At 36.1% G+C, this 16,566-nt stretch overlaps 1 protein-coding gene across 1 annotated transcript in view; it reads right to left on the bottom strand.

The window, feature by feature from the left end:
- Positions 1 to 994: 994 nt before the first annotated feature.
- LOC134527323 (plasmanylethanolamine desaturase 1) overlaps positions 995 to 16,566 on the bottom strand; it is a 143,450-nt gene continuing 127,878 nt past the window's right edge. Inside the window, exon 4 of the mRNA XM_063359892.1 lies at positions 995 to 1,905. Coding sequence (XP_063215962.1) covers positions 1,645 to 1,905 — 261 coding nt within the window. The 3' untranslated portion in view covers positions 995 to 1,644. The remainder of the gene's footprint in view (positions 1,906 to 16,566) is intronic.

Genomic DNA, 16,566 nt, shown 5'->3' with positions numbered 1-16,566 from the left:
CAATTTTGACTAAAAAATTATTATCTCATATAAACGATCATATAAAAAGTCAAATAATGCTTTTATTTAGTATTCAATGAAAAAAAATTTACTTTTCAATTAAATCCTTCTTTGTATTATACAAAATAATGATAACTCAGTGATAATAATTCAATTCAATTCATAAAAGTATGCTATTTTTCATCAATGTTTTCTTATGACGTTATCACGTAAAATTATCATCCGTAAACCGACTTTACAGACAACCCCCTTTTTTTGTAGCTTATCAGCTTGTTTCGCTCCAATGTTCGGCACATTTAGAATTAGTTTAGTAGAAACTCTACTGCAAATATAGCACACAATGGACTGATACATACACAGTGACCATCTCTACATTACACTCACGTTTATTTTTAACATAAAATGCCAAACAAATATTTATTACGTCACATTTCCAAGAACAAAAGGCTGATATCTATATGAGTGTGCAACATTTTTTTTGTCTATTTTATTTTTGGAACACAGACCTTGTATCATTTTCCATGTTATCTTATACGCCAGAAACAGTTTATATATATATATATATATATATATATATATATATATATATATATATATATATATATATGTCTAATGCAAGGATGCAGCACAGATCAGAGATGGTGATGGAAGAGATGGTGAAGGGAGGAGAGATAGAGATGGATAAAATATGGTAATGGAGGAGAAATGATGATGGAGAAGAGCATGATGGAGAGGTAGTACAGGAATGGTGGAGGAGAGATGGTAATGAATGAGAGGAAGTAATGGAGGAAAGACTATAATGGAGGAGAAATGGTTATGGATGAGAAATGGAGAAGGATAAGAGATGATGATGAAGAAAAGATAGTGATAAATAAAAGGTGGTGTTATAAAACCGATGGTGTAAGAGTATAGATGATGGAGGAGAAATGGTGATGGGAAGAGATTGTGTTGGGAAAAGATTGTGTTAGAGGAGAGATGGTAATGGAGAAGAGACAGTGTTGGAGGAGAGATGGTGATAGACGAGAGATGGTGACAGAGGAGAGACATGATGAAGGAGACAGTGATGGAGGAGAAATGGTAATTGAAGAGGAGATGGTGACAGAGAGCTGGTAATGGAGGTGACGGTGATGGAGAGCTGGTGTTGAAGGTGATAGTGATGGACAATAGCTGGTGTTGGAGGAAAAATAGTACTGGAGGAGAAATAGTGATGGAGAGAGATTGTGATGGAGTGGTGATAGAGGTGAGATGATGATGGATGACAGATGGTGATGGTTGAGAGATGTATATGAAGGTGAAATGGTGATGGAGGAAAGACGTCAGGAAAGAGCGGTTGACCGATGAAAATTAAAATTAATCACAAAATACAAAGAAATAAGCCCTGCATTTGAATCAAATTATGTAAAAAAATTTCTCAAGCCATGTGGTACAACCAAGATTCTACTGCACATAACAAAGCGATTATCAGGGGAACATGCTCCAACGTACACCCTTTGGTCCCTGAGAGAGGAAAAGACCATACCACTTTCACCGAACACCCATCGGCATGACAGATTATTCACATATTATTTGTAAAGACTTTTGTAAAAATACAGGCGTGAGTCGGTGGGTCGCAGCATGGATAAGGGAGGGAAGGGGGAGCCAGTTTCACGAGCGCTTTTGCGCCCACCTGAAGTCGTCGGCGCGCGGTCGACAGCCAGTCGCTCGCTGGATGACACACTCCAGGCCCTGCCAGAAGCGCGCCTTCTCCAGTGGCCAGTTGAGCCAGCCCGTTGTGATGCAGAAGTACGTTTCATGAGGCGCCACATGGTGTATGCGGTGGTGGCGGCGAGGCAGGATTACATGGTAGTTCTGCAGTGCTACCACCCAGCCCGGCAGGCCGAAGTACGTGTGGGACCACTTGTGTATCTGTGACACCACACACCACCATTATCATCACTACCGACTACAAACTGCTGCATCTCCTCTGATCTATCCTCAGCAATCTCCTGAGTTAAAAACCTTCAGTGTAATCACAATTTCATTTTAACTATGCTTTATTGCAACCCAGCAAAAGTCCTTATGTACAATGCTTTACATTATTAAGTCTAACATTTTTAATTTAACGTCTTCATCCTCAATAATGATGAAATCTGATGACTACAAAACAATTATCAATATTTATTTTGTATAGGCATAATTTGATTATTAAATATAATTAGAAGTTTTGAATTTTCAATGAAAACTATTTGTAACAAGTGTCTTAAAATTAGAATTAATATTATTTTATTATGACAATAGCTTGATGTCATACCTCCAATGACAATAAAGCCCAGTCCTCACCCCGCCCAGTACTAAAGAGCATCCCACTCTTAGATTGCAGTGTGGAAGTAAATGGGCGCATTCTATCTCTCTCTAACACACGCCGATTGCCGTTAGCGCTGTCCTTGTTTCTTTGAGCGTTGTTGCCAAATATCAAACGAAATTAAAATTTTAATTTTTGGACCAAGCTTTTTTTCATATTGTATACCATAGAAATACGCATCAGGCAATGCTTATTTTGAATACTTAAAAATATTTCAAGTGTCCGAAAAAATTAAAAAACATAACTTATTCACTGCGAACTGTTTTAAAGTATTCCGAGATGTTTCACATCAAAAAAAAAAACCTACATGTGTATTTCATTCAGATTTTTTTATTAATAAATTAATACCTTAGGACGCCACCGAACAAATGTTAAGACAAAAAAACTATACAGGTTTCACTTAAATAATTTTTTTTAATATATTGAAATGCATTTTCTCACAAACTGACACATCAAAAAGTTGACCAGCGGAAAACTTTTTTTCTATTAAAGATAGATGGGGGACGAAAGCGTGAAAAATGTTCACAATAAATTGAATTAGTTTTTAAAAGCAGCTCCATCTCAATTGCTTCTACAGTTTCCGTGGAAATAGCTGTTAATGATGTGTCTTATCAGTACAAGAGCGCGCTGCAATAGAGGTTTCTCTCACGAGCTGCCGTCGTAAGAGGAAACAGGGTCGTGTGTTTAGATAAGTGGGGTTCTGTCCTGCAAGCAATTTCAAATACATAGCTTCCTTAGTCAACCATGTACCTATTTCCTTAGACACACATTTCTGAAAACCAGCCTGCCAGTTAGTATCGCGTCTCGCGACGAAGCAACGCGTTGTGTCGGGTGACTCGTTACAGTTATAATTTTGACAAATTATTTATTAACATACGTGATATTATTTTCTAAATTTATTTTTATTACGTACATATAAAATATGGAAGATAGAACACCGAAAAGAAATTATATCGGTAGGCTACGCGGGAGGAAGCGCAAGATTGTGTTGAATGTATTTGAGTATTTTTCAAAAAATATGAGTGTGTGCAATGCAATTAAGGAAGCTTACCATTTTTCTGGTCAGCTCTGTGCTACTCTTATGGAAGGGTATCACATCATTGGTCAGCGGTAGCGATAGTGATTAAAAGGTATGTGATGTTATTAATTTCTTAATCAAGTTAGCGTTACATTTATCGTATATATTCCTATGAATGAAATGTGTGTGAACAGATTCTTGTTGTAAGTTAAAGTTAAAATAAATCCTTATCGGCACAGCCTAAAGGCGCAGGAAAATTTTGATGATTATATTTCTTTACATTAGAACAAAAAGGGATTTTTATATCCTTAAACCCATATTTTCTTCTTCCCCTTGCAGTAATGGTTGTTACAAAAATATTTTAATTGAATCTTGAACATAATATGTAAAATGTATGAAATAAATACGAAGGAATTTAAAAGCGATCACGGTACAAAATTTTGAATTATTTTTCTATCCTTCTCAACACCAAGCATCTTATCAAACATTGTTTTAGACAAAGTTTTGGAAAATAATTATGATATTTACAAACAATTTAAACAGATTTGATAAGGTGTCTACTAAGGCAGTTACGTTTTTTTTTGTCCGGTGAAAATATTTTTCGAACCCATGCAGTTATGGCTGGTCGTATCAAAAATTTATTTAGAAAATTTTTTTTGGAATTAGGTACTCCAAGTTATCATTCGTTAAAACGGATGCGATATTATTCATATGATGGGAGTTGCTGCGATTTTTCTGTTTTTCAAAAAATCTTCCCCATTTCGACCCAATTGTTTGGATTTTTCCCATAACTTACTCGACCGAGAATTTCCATTACCGTATTTTATTTATCATTTTGGACATGACTTGTCAACAAATACGGCATTTATCGGGCCCATGAAAATGTGATATATAAGTATATGCAATTTTTAGAACATAAAAGAAAACTATAAGAATTTTTGTCTACAATAGGTAGTTTTTATTTTAATTATTACAAATTTATATGTGTAATAGTATAAAATATTATAAATTACGATATGATTTCTTAAAATGCTTTTTGTTTGATCCGAATTACAAAGACACACATCTCCTGAAATTCGTAATGCGTTAGAGATTTGGCAACAGCACGCGCCATAAGCTGTGTACTGCAATCTAAGAGTGGGACGGGCTATAGTCCCCGCTGGCAGAACGCATCCCAGTCCGCGCGAATAAGTCCGCAACCGAGGCAAGGGCATCCTGCATTGTGAACGCTACTAACTCCTTTTCTGGCCTTGGGGGACATAATTAATGGCAATGTTTAATCACGCCACCAAGTTTTTACAACGAAGTAGTTATAAAAGAGACAAACAATCTCCCACTTGAACCATGTTTTTGAAGTTAGTGTTAACGTAATTGTGGAAGCGACATTTGATATAGCCTCTGCCAATTTATTCAATGCCAATATTTTAAGTAAGAATATTGTCATTGACTAGGGTATAAGTTACGTATAATTTAGTTAACTCTTTTCTCCAGCAGTTTAGCACGAGGCGACTCTGCCACCTCCCTCGCGCCGCCGCCATCTTCCGTAAAACTCTCGCAGACCGCGATCCAGTGCGGACTCGTTCGTCCCTCAGGGAACATCAACCATGCTTCACCGAAGGTCCATACGGGTAATTATAGTCATATAAACCTAGACCATTTGCTTAACATCCCCCCATTCTCCCCTGGACCATTTGTGCGGAACCTGGCTGTTTTCAGTAACCTCTCCATGTAACGAAGAGGCGGGGCCTAAGCTTATGGACTTGGCTGACTCCAGAGGGAAGTGCTTCAACTTTTTCCGCCATGCACACACCTGCAACCACGCTTGAACTTTAGCACCAACCGATGTAGAGGTACGGCTAACAGAGCCCCGTAGAATACGAGTTACGGCCTTACTGACACTGATCATCATTACAAACACATGCGTGCAAGACTGCCTCAGGTCCAATTTTAGTGCTACATAAGGGACACATGTTATTGAACTATCAAGGACGTAAAACACCTATGACTTCCTTTTCGTATGCATCAATGTATAACTGTCAGTACCGCGTGTAAAGTAGAGTACCAGTTACATCAATCACAACTAGTGTTTTGTCCAGTGTCAACCATTTGGCAGAAACCTCATAATGTACCACAATTGTAATCACATAAAGAGAAAGTGCAAACGAACATTCAAATACGTCACCTAAAACACTGTTTAATTCCCTATTTACCCAACCATGCTTTTGCCAGATCCTTAGCCCTCAAGCCTAGTGGAGCACACTCGGGCAGACGACCCACTAAACACATTGGTTAGCTCTCAGAACTAACCTGGCACCCTTCCATAAATTCAACAGCTAGAAACCACATCACCTCTCCACTAGGCCCGCCCCGGACTTCCAACCGAGACTATAGATGATGGCAAGCTTCTGTAAGAATAGCAATATATTTTAATTGAAATACATTATTTACATATTGTGGAACGTTCCCTCAACCGAAAATTACTTTTGGTCTATTTATATATTTTTGGATTACAAATACAGATGGAAAAAGTTACGCAGTTTACCGAATGTTAAAATTTCTTTGAGGAGTCCACGGCACTTGAATTTTGGTTCAGAGTGTGGATCCATGTGAGGTTCCCTCAGCAAAAGACAGAAAAGGGTATGCGGAGTCATGAAGTTAAAAAGTCAGGGAGTGGTTGTGTGGTGTAGATTCGGAGGTCATTTTGCATTCTGGGACACTCCCACTCAGAAGACCTAAACAAAGATGGTTACAATCTTCGTTAATCACTCGAAAGGAATACAAGAGAGCACCCAAAAATAACCAGAATCATAATGTTGTGCATCGTGTACTTGTAGTGAAGTTTAGTTTTTTACTTAAAAAGAACGCATATGATATATGAAAAATTATAGATGCATATTGTTTGTGAGATTCAGCTTTTTTCATGTCATGAGTGTGCTAAATTCGCATACTGCCAGAGAAACCATGCTAGTCATTTTCGGATGATGCCACTTGGCAGACTGCCTCAGGAGAGGTCCTACAATAGCTCCGATGTGTCCCGTTATGCTCATTATACGCTTGCGCCGCATCTCTCTTCCACTCGATTGGAACAACAATCGATTAGACTTTTCAATCAGGTTTTTATCATTTGAATTATTAATATTATGTAATTTAACGATTGTGCACCGATTTTCAGCACAATCGGTACGATTATTTAAAAGTAATGTTTAAATTTCAAATAAGTTTTTGTACGAACAATGGTGTTTTACAGTTACACATAATAATTCAAATTACACCCGGGATCTTTTGCACAATGTTTTAAAAAAAATATTGTAACACATTATAAATAAGTTTGGTGTATTTGGGATGTGTATTTGTTATAAAATCATATTATAAAAACGAAATAATATTATTCTCCTACGGTGCTAACATCTACGGTGACGGACGCGAACCGAACGAATCGCGCTATCTATGCCCTTCCGCGGCAACAAGGTACTTGCTAATACATATTTTCCTTTGTTTATCGCGAAGGGTGTTATTATTAATGAATTATAAATAAAATTTTGTGCCCGGGGCTACAATTGGATATCATTTTGAGCACTGGAAGACATAAAAACGTACAATATTCTCGACGAATTTTAATCTCGGCCCCAGCGCACCAAGAGCGTCTGGGTTGGAGATTAAAGCAGAAATTCTTTCTTAAACTTACTAATACTTATTTTATTAACTGCAAGGGCATTTTTATTAAATTCTACGTTTAATTTCACGACGAACAAACTTCGTCGTTAAATGTGTAATTGCGAAAAAGCGTAAAACATTCTCGACAATCTTGAAGTTAAATAGCAAACATGTATAAAAGTTATAGTTAAAATAATCTGTTTGATAAAGTAATAAACATATTTGAATTAATGAGTGCAAATAAAAGTAAATTTATCAATTAAATTGTAGATTTCATTTCACTCCTTCTTTGTATCCATACAAAATAGTGATAATTCAATAAAAATGATTCAATTTTATTCATAAAAGTATGCAATCATTTCATCAATGTTTTGTTATGACGTCACGTTAAACTATCGTCCGTAAACTGACTTTACAAACAACCAATTTTTTTATGTATATTTTGGATGGCAACCTTTAATAAAAAAAATCCCTTACAGATAGTGCAGCATTCGTAATTCTATAGAGAACCAACAAAACTTAAATATCGTTGAATCCATGTTTGTTCCAACACTATTTTCTTGGCTATTAATTTATAAACAATTTTTAAGTTGTGATTATGTATTTTAATGACATTTCAAGTTAACAAAATGTATTCCAGGATTTTTTCACTATCAGAAAGTTTTATTTATCACACCAATATGTTAAATACACCCCCCGATGTTCACGAAAATGAATATATAGGGTGCATGCTGCCACAAGCGGGTCCACCAACTTGACTTTGGCTCAAGGCTATAGCAGCAATGCGCATGCACATTTCACTTATATCTTGTTAAATTTCCATCGTGTAATGAATGTGTATTTTATTGAATTTCTTTTGCATACTAAAATTTCACCCTTAATGCACCTACAAAAATATAACTTTAAAAAGCAGACAAGAATTAAATTTAACACAACTTCATAATTATATTGTGTGTTTTGTAAGATACCTATAGTATGTGCGATACAATAGTATGCTACATTGTTTTTTATAGCTACATATCACGAAAATTCACATAAGTGTGGTTTTGTCAAATAACAATAGTTGTTCTTTATTACTTTCTGATTTCCTGTTTACTTCGCATAATTTAACCCGAGTTAACTATTCCTCAACATATTTATTAATGCTTGTGTTAATAACTTGCTTGCCACAATATATACAAATTATATATCCATCAATAATTGTAAGGCTTAACTTAAAATTAAGAAGTTTTTCGTTTTAGTAGGTCCCTGGAAATAATTCAGAATTATTTTTTATATAAAACAGACGAGGATAATTGATACTCAGTTATCAGAAAGTTACAAGTTGGATAGCTATAAACATTAGGAGAATCAAGGGTAACAAAGAAGAGTTTATTGGCTTTTCAAAAAAAAAAATTAAAAATACATTATTTATGAGTTTTGCTGATGTTTTTCTTCTTGACAGGTACGTAAAGGGGCGTTTCACAAATACCACTGCAGTCTAAGTAAATCAATGCGGTGGAAGAATTGCTGGATAAAAGTTATCATAAAGAAAATATTAATAGATTAATGGATAAGTACTTACATTATCATTATTTTTTTACAATTAAATAATTAAAGATTGGGAAAGAATATGGAAATAATTCTAATTACAGTGCTAAAATTTCTGCAGGTACCTACTTGGTACATGTTGAAAATAGTGGCTCATAAGAAATACAATGAATAATAATCAAATCAAACATAAAATAATTACTAAAACTACTGATATGTATACAGAGATAATATATACAAATAAATAAAAAAATCCTGTTGCTACAGATAAAGGTAGTAGAAGGCAGATCTTAATGTTATGTAGGCAAGTGAATTCTTGACAATTTAATTTTATCACTTATCTCGCCTTACACATAAACATAAGTTGACATATCTGTAGTCACAAATATTTTTTGAATAAACTCATTAAATTGTCCGACACATTAAAACATCAATTTTGATAAATTGACAAAAATTACATTCTTAAACCATACATGTGAATACGAAGAGCATAATAAGCTCACCAGACAAAAAATTAGTCACTCTAAGGCGCTCGCACAGATGGATTGTTAAGCCTGTACAGGTGGCGCAGAAAACGAGTCCCGTGCTCAACCGCACCCGCTCTGCCTCTACATAAGCATAGGGCAGTAGCGATCAGTGAGAGGCTGATGTTTCAAGCGGACAGTGTATGTACACATGGGTAGATGTCAGGATGTGACAGAGTGGCAAAAACGGGCAATTGTGTTTGGCCCCGGCCATATGGTGCATGAAGTTACTGGATTTGTTGGTGTTTTGCAGCAGACTGTTCAATGTGTCTATACGCAGTGGTGTACTACACATGGCCACGAAACACTACGTCATAATTGTGGTTGGAAAAAGACCCTGACTGAGAGGGACAGTAGACGCGATTCACGACGTGTGAATCAATCGTTTCCATCACGACAAAAATTGCTGCAGTCAGTAAATGAAGGTCCATTCCAACCTGTTAGAGAGAGAATATTGCGATAGGAACTGCATGTAATGAACATTTGGAGACGGTCATCTTGCAAAAGGCCATTGCTCACCCGGGCACATAAAGCTGCATGTCTTCAATGGGCTAGAAATCATTGAATGTGGACCGTAGCTGACTGGTGGAATTATGTCTGACGAATCATGTTTTTTCCTGTATTCCAATGACGCATGTAATTGAGTGCACCGAAGGCCAAATGAAGCATTTCATTCTGGATGTGTGCAAAGGTTCAAGCCAGAGGTGGGTCTGTGATGTTTTGGAGGTGTTTCTTGTATCGTGGATTGGGTCCGCTCACTGTGGTGACCACTAAAATGAACCAGCATGTTAATTTAAACATTCTGAATGATCATGTGTGGCCTTTCAGTCTATATCAGCTTGAGTACTCTATGAAGATGACAACAGCAAAGTTCATCGGGCTGAACACATGTGACTGGTTTTATGAACACTCCCCTACCCTGAATTGAACCTCATTGAAAATCTGTGAGACATGTTGGAACAGCGGGTAAAACATCGACATTAGAATGCCTGTAATTTGGTGGAATTGCATGATCAAAACTTAAGAGAGTGGCGTAACCTGGATGCGATGTACCTGCAAAACCTTGTGGACTCGCTTCCTAACCGAATCCAGCCGGTTATCAAGTCCAGAGGCGGAGTTACAGGGTATGAAATGATGCTTGTAATGTTTTCTCCAGGTGTAACTATTTTTTTCTGATGAGCTTATTAAAACAATAAATAAATTGGCTAAATAACACAGATACAGCCTGCTTGTACACTTTTAAGAGTAACCCACCTTATCTAAACATATTTTGGGATTTATTGCCTTACTATTATTACCAATACATATTTTACTATATTGTAGGACATTTATTTCTCATTTCATACAATTAGCTTAATAAACTTGCATATAGGCATCATTTCTAGCAATTACAGGACAAATAAACTCTTCCTTTAACTCCAGGGGGCACGTCGTAGTTATTATTTTGACTTATTTTGTTAACATGGCGAAGATTACAAAAACACATTCCTTAATTTAACTCCATGTGCGGGCCAATATTAGTGAAGAAAATAAACCAATAAATTAGTAGATTAGCAGCTTCTGGTAAATAATCTAAATATCTACAATAAACGTTGTATCAGCAACTTTAGTTTCTTTTTTATTGCTTAAATATTAATATTGGTGTGGGTTTTTAATTGGTGTATGTTATTTTTTAGGATAAAGACAGTCTACTTCCATGACAGGAACACAGGAACGAACTTAGAAGAAAAAATATTTAAGCTTGATTTTCCGTTTTATAATTGTAAATATGTATATACCACTAGTTCTGATGCGATGAAAACCCTACAACATGTTTGCAATAATTTTTATAAAACAATTTTGATTATGCAGAAATAACATAAAGCCTAGTACTTGTAAAATCACAAAACACTATTTACAAATGTGTGTCAAAATTATAAAAATAAAAAAAAATATGACACTTTTCATGTAAAATGTAAAGTTACGAGACAAAGGAAAAATTATCAATTTTCACGAGACCAAAATTTTTTTTAGGTTGGAATGACACTCGTAGAACAATTCAATTACAATGTAATAAACTACATAATCATAAGCCATCACATATAAAACTATATATACTAAGTTTTATCTTCTGTGGACTATGTCTACCTACAACACATCGCGTAATTTTAATCTAAATACAGACCTACGTCACATTAATTTTATAAATGGACATAAAAATGGTACAGTCAGTTGAATACTTAAAATTCACTTCAAATACCTTATTTACATCTAATAATTGGTCGAAATTGGGCAAACATTTACATTACAAATTTAAACAACTTGACGAGACCCATATCTGATTGCTTCTTATTGGTAAACATTTTCGCATAATGCTGGGTACAACTGCTTCAATATTAATAGACACATGTTCACCACTTTTCAAAAAAATTTATAACATTTAGGCTGGTAGCAGTTTAGTGAAAGTAATAATAACATGGTTCCTTTATCTGAATACTTTATTACTGCACACTTACATTCACGCTACTCATTCTCCAACTTGTTCGTTAAAACCAAAAAGAAAAAAACAAAACACACATATCAAAAAGCATGTGACAAAAACCAAACATAACAGAACCAAATTATATATACGTACCAACTACAAAAACAAAATAGTAGATAAATTGTCATTTCAACACCCCTCCTCAATTTATCATAAACAGTACACAGTTTTTTTTTTTTTCAGTTTACTACACTCATTCCCAAGTTCTTCCAATGCCTTGCAAATGGATTGTTTGCCAATCCTTTGGTCAAAATATCTGCTTTCAGATCCTCTGATGGTACATACCTTACAGAAATTACATTGTTGTGACACAGGTCCTTCACAAAGTTGTATTTAACATCAATATGTTTCAAACGCTTCTGTTCCCAATTTCCCACAGCACATATGCAGGATTGGTTGTCCTCAAACATGGAAACTGACCCCCTACACTCAACACCTAGCTCCTTCAACAATTGCATCAGCCAGAGAAGCTCTGAGGTAGCTGAAGCGAGAGCAACAAACTCGGATTCAGTTGTAGACAAAGCAACTGTTTTCTGTTTCCTAGTTGCCCAACAAATAACATCACCATACATTTCGAACAGAAAACCTGTTACAGACTTTCTGTCAGATCGATTGGCAAAGTCAGCATCAACAAACCCTACCAGTGGTACATGATTGTTCCCTCTGTACCGCAGTCCCCAATCCAAAGTCCCTTTCAGGTACCTCAGCACTCTCTTTAGGCCTACCCATTGCACCTCAGTAGTATTTGACTGAAACTGGCTGAAAAAATTTACAGCAACACTAATATCAGGTCGGGTGGTGAGAGATGCATACATGAGGCTACCTATCAACTCCCTGTAGGGTTTCACATGAATGATAGACTCTTTAGTAACATCCTGTATAGGTTGTAATTCTAAAGGTGTTTGCACAGGCTTACAATGTTCCATTTGAAATTTACTTAACAACTTTGCAAGGTAACTAGTTTGGCTCAAAAACATTGTCTGATCTACACGCTCTACTTTAATGCCTAGAAAGTATTTAACTTCTTTCAAATCTCTCATCTTAAATTCTGACACGAATTTCCTTTTAGTATTTCAATTTTATCAAGTGAACTACTAGCAATTAAAAAATCATCAACATAGAGTAGCAAGTACACAACACAACTATCATTATACGTATAAACACATTTGTCTGCTTGACTCTGTATAAAACCAAGAGACTTCACATACAGATCAAACCTTGAGTTCCATTCCTTTGGTGCTTGTTTTAAACCATACAAAGTTTTCTTTAACCTCAAAACCATGCCATCCTTGACTTGTACCCCATCTGGTGGATACATGTAAATTTCTTCTTTCAATACTCCATGAAGGAAGGCATTCTTAACATCCAGTTGATGGACATGTAAATCATGATGGTTTGCCAAGCAGAACAGGGCTCTCACTGTAGTGAGCCTCGCAACAGGAGCATAAGTGTCACTATAGTCAAAACCCTTCAACTGCGCACATCCCTTAACTACTAACCTAGCTTTGTACCGTTCCAAGTTCCCATTCTGGTCATGTTTCACCGTAAACACCCATCGACTATTAATTGCTTTCTTTCCCTCAGGTAGTCTTACCTCCTCCCATGTCTCACTTTCTACTAAGGATTTCACTTCCTCATTAACGGCATTCATCCAGCAATTTCTGTCACTTCGGTCTTTCAGTTCTTCTATACTCTGTGGAAGTCCCTCACAAAAAGCCATAGCACTCAGTGCCATGTTTACATTATCTACAGTGGATGCTGTAACCAAAACTTCTGGTTTCTCTAACCCCTCCTGAACTTTCCTTCCTTTAGACCTGGTTCCTTTCTTTAATCCACTTACAATATAATCCTTTAAGTACCCCGGAGCATTCCTCACACGTACCTCAATTTTCTCATCACTTGATTCTCTAAATCCCTGACAACTTTCCTGTTCTCCCTCTGACTCTACATCATTACCACTTCCCACTACTCCTTGTGAATCTACTAGTTTTTCATTCTCTTGTGAGGTTTTCTCAGTTCCCACATCTTCCCATTCATGATCCCAATACCCTTTCTCAAATTGATTTTTAGTTTCATTAAATTTGACACTACTTGCAACAATTATCTTATTCAGTTCCGGACACCATAACCTGTACCCGTTATCACAATATCCCAACATAATACATTTACGACTATGTGAGTCAAACTTTCCGTTTCTCTCACTCTTTACTTTGTAAGCAAATGCTATGCAGGCAAACACTCACAATTTATTGAGATCAGGCTTTCACCCAAACCATAATTCAGCAGGTAGTTCTCCATCTGACAAGGCTGTGGTAGGACTCCTATTAATCAAATACACAGCGGTTAAAACTGCTTCTAACCAAAAACTTTTATTTAGTTGAGAACCAAGCATCATGCACCGCGCCTTGTCCAGGATAGTACGATTCATGCGTTCGGCTACCCCATTTTGTTCTGGAACCCTAGGAATAGTCAACTCGTACTTTATACCCTTTTCTTCAAAGAAGGCATTTACCTCATGATTAACGTATTCCCTTCCATTATCACACCTGAAGCAGCAGATTTTTTGCGAGAATCTAGATGAAGCCATAGCCTCGTATAATTTAATATAATGTAATATTTCATCTTTGGACCTCAACCCGAATGCAACAGTGAAATGAGTATAGTCATCAATAAAGGTTAAAATGTATTTCTTCCCATCATGGGAGCTAGGTGATATTGGACCACATAAGTCACTGTGAATTCTCTCCAAAGGCCTCTTTGCTCTTTCCCTAGTCTGATAATGGGACCCTGCAGTCTGTTTCCCTTCAATACAGATTGAACACATGTCAGTTTCCTCCTCAATCTATCAATATCATTAACCATCTTTGAAAGCTTATGCAAATTTTGATTACCAATATTACCGAGCCTTGCATGCCAAAATTTACCAGTACCCTTTACTGAACACGTGTTAACTTGATTTTCATACTTCTGTACATTTACACACATTATATACAAATTTCCTTCTCAGTTTCCAACCATAACAACTCTCTTGCCAGCAACAATAGAACATTTACCTTTGTCAAATACCACTCTAAACCCTTTGCTTTCTAACCTAGAAACAGACAACAGATTATAGTTTAGATTTTCTACTAACAAAGCATCTTTAATTATAAACTTCCTGAGTTCTCCACTTACTTGTGTTTCAACCAATACATCACCCTTCTCTTTTGCAATTAAGAAAACTTTTGATTTGGCCACACCTATTGAAACTGGTGAACTTATTTTTCTTTGGTTTGCTACAGGAGTTTTTGCCATTACAAGATGATCTGTTGCTCCTGAATCAAGCACCCAAACCTCTTCTCCACTCTGGCCATCTTGTGATGCACAACACCCATTTGTCGACACTACAAAACTATACACTGGTTCTTCAAGCTTATCTTCTTTCTTTACAAGGTGTGCATTCCTTTGTGGAGTTCCATTTCCTCTTGATCCTCTTCCAGATGACGCACCTCTTCTGTGCAATCCTCCTCCCGGTTTATTACATTCATATCTCTTATGCCCTGTAATCCCACAGTTATGACACTTATAAGGAAATTTGGCTTTCAAATTAGTATTCCCAAAAGACCCATTGCTTCCTGGTCTAGGACCAGTTCCAGGAACATACCTTGTTCCTGAGAATGGCTTGGGTTGAAAATCATGTCTAGTTTTAATTCCTTTCCTCTCCTTACGAGCAGTTTCATCTTCTTCTAATCTCTGTTTAACAAACTCAAGAGATAAATTACCAGCACCAAGTGTTTGTAGACATGACACAACTCCTTCCAACTCTTCAGGCATTGTTAATAAAATTTTTATAACAATTCCCTCTTCATCCAACTTTTCACCTGTAGTCTTCAACTCTCGAACCAATTTATCAAATTTCAAGCAGTATTCACTGAATGTTTCAACAGATGGTCTGTCCTTGAGTGTATGTAGTTTTTTGTTTAGAATCATCCTGCTGGTTACCCCTTTCTTCTCAAAACGTTTCAGTAGACTGGTCCACACATCATATGCAGTAGGCTTTATTTTCACGTGTTCCAATTGGCTGTCGTGTATCCTGTGAATAATCAAGTTTTTACACTTCTTATCTTTACGTATAACTTCCAAAAATCCTTTTTCCTTAGAACTTTTAACATCTTGATCATCTCCATCTACCACAGTACATGGACCCTTCCATTCGTCCAAAGGCTTCCCTAAATGATTGAGCACTTTCTTTTCATCCAGGAACACCTCCATTCTAAACTTCCAGTCGTCAAAGTTGTTCCCATCAAACAATGGTATTCTAAATTTCTCTTCTTCCATTCTGCTGACTGTGTTAACCTCAGTTACACGTGCTAAGATCACCTCTCTTCAGTATTCACTATTCCAACTGTCCTTTCCACTGCCTACTACCACCTGGGCCCATAACCTGATAACATTTAGGCTGGTAGCAGTTTAGTGAAAGTAATAATAACATGGTTCCTTTATCTGAATACTTTATTACTGCACACTTACATTCACACTACTCATTCTCCTACTTGTTCGTTAAAACCAAAAAGAAAAAAACAAAACACACATATCAAAAAGCATGTGACAAAAACCAAACATAACAGAACCAAATTATATATACCAACTACAAAAACAAAATAGTAGATAAATTGTCATTTCAACAAAAATAATAATAAAATTCCTTTCGGCACAGCCTACAGGCTTAGATAGATTACAGAGTACCTATTTCTTCTGGAAATATTTTGAAAACTTCTATAAACTTCTGAAATATTTTAAGAACTTAATGTAGCCAATGTAACATCATAAATGTTCGCCAATATTCAAAAAAGATTCAATAAACATATTCTCCTGTTCAATGGTGCGAAATATTTTGAATATTTTTTTAACTAATGCATCCAGCATAGACTGTCTAAAATTTAATATTATGCCTACTAAGGTAGTTATACAATTATTTTTGATCTTCACACTCTATTTT

This window comes from Bacillus rossius, chromosome 1, assembly GCF_032445375.1.
Source record: "Bacillus rossius redtenbacheri isolate Brsri chromosome 1, Brsri_v3, whole genome shotgun sequence".
NCBI classification, from domain to species: Eukaryota; Metazoa; Arthropoda; class Insecta; order Phasmatodea; family Bacillidae; genus Bacillus; species Bacillus rossius.
The sequence above is the reverse complement of the archived record's forward strand: the minus strand, read 5'-3'. Positions and strand labels throughout refer to the sequence as shown.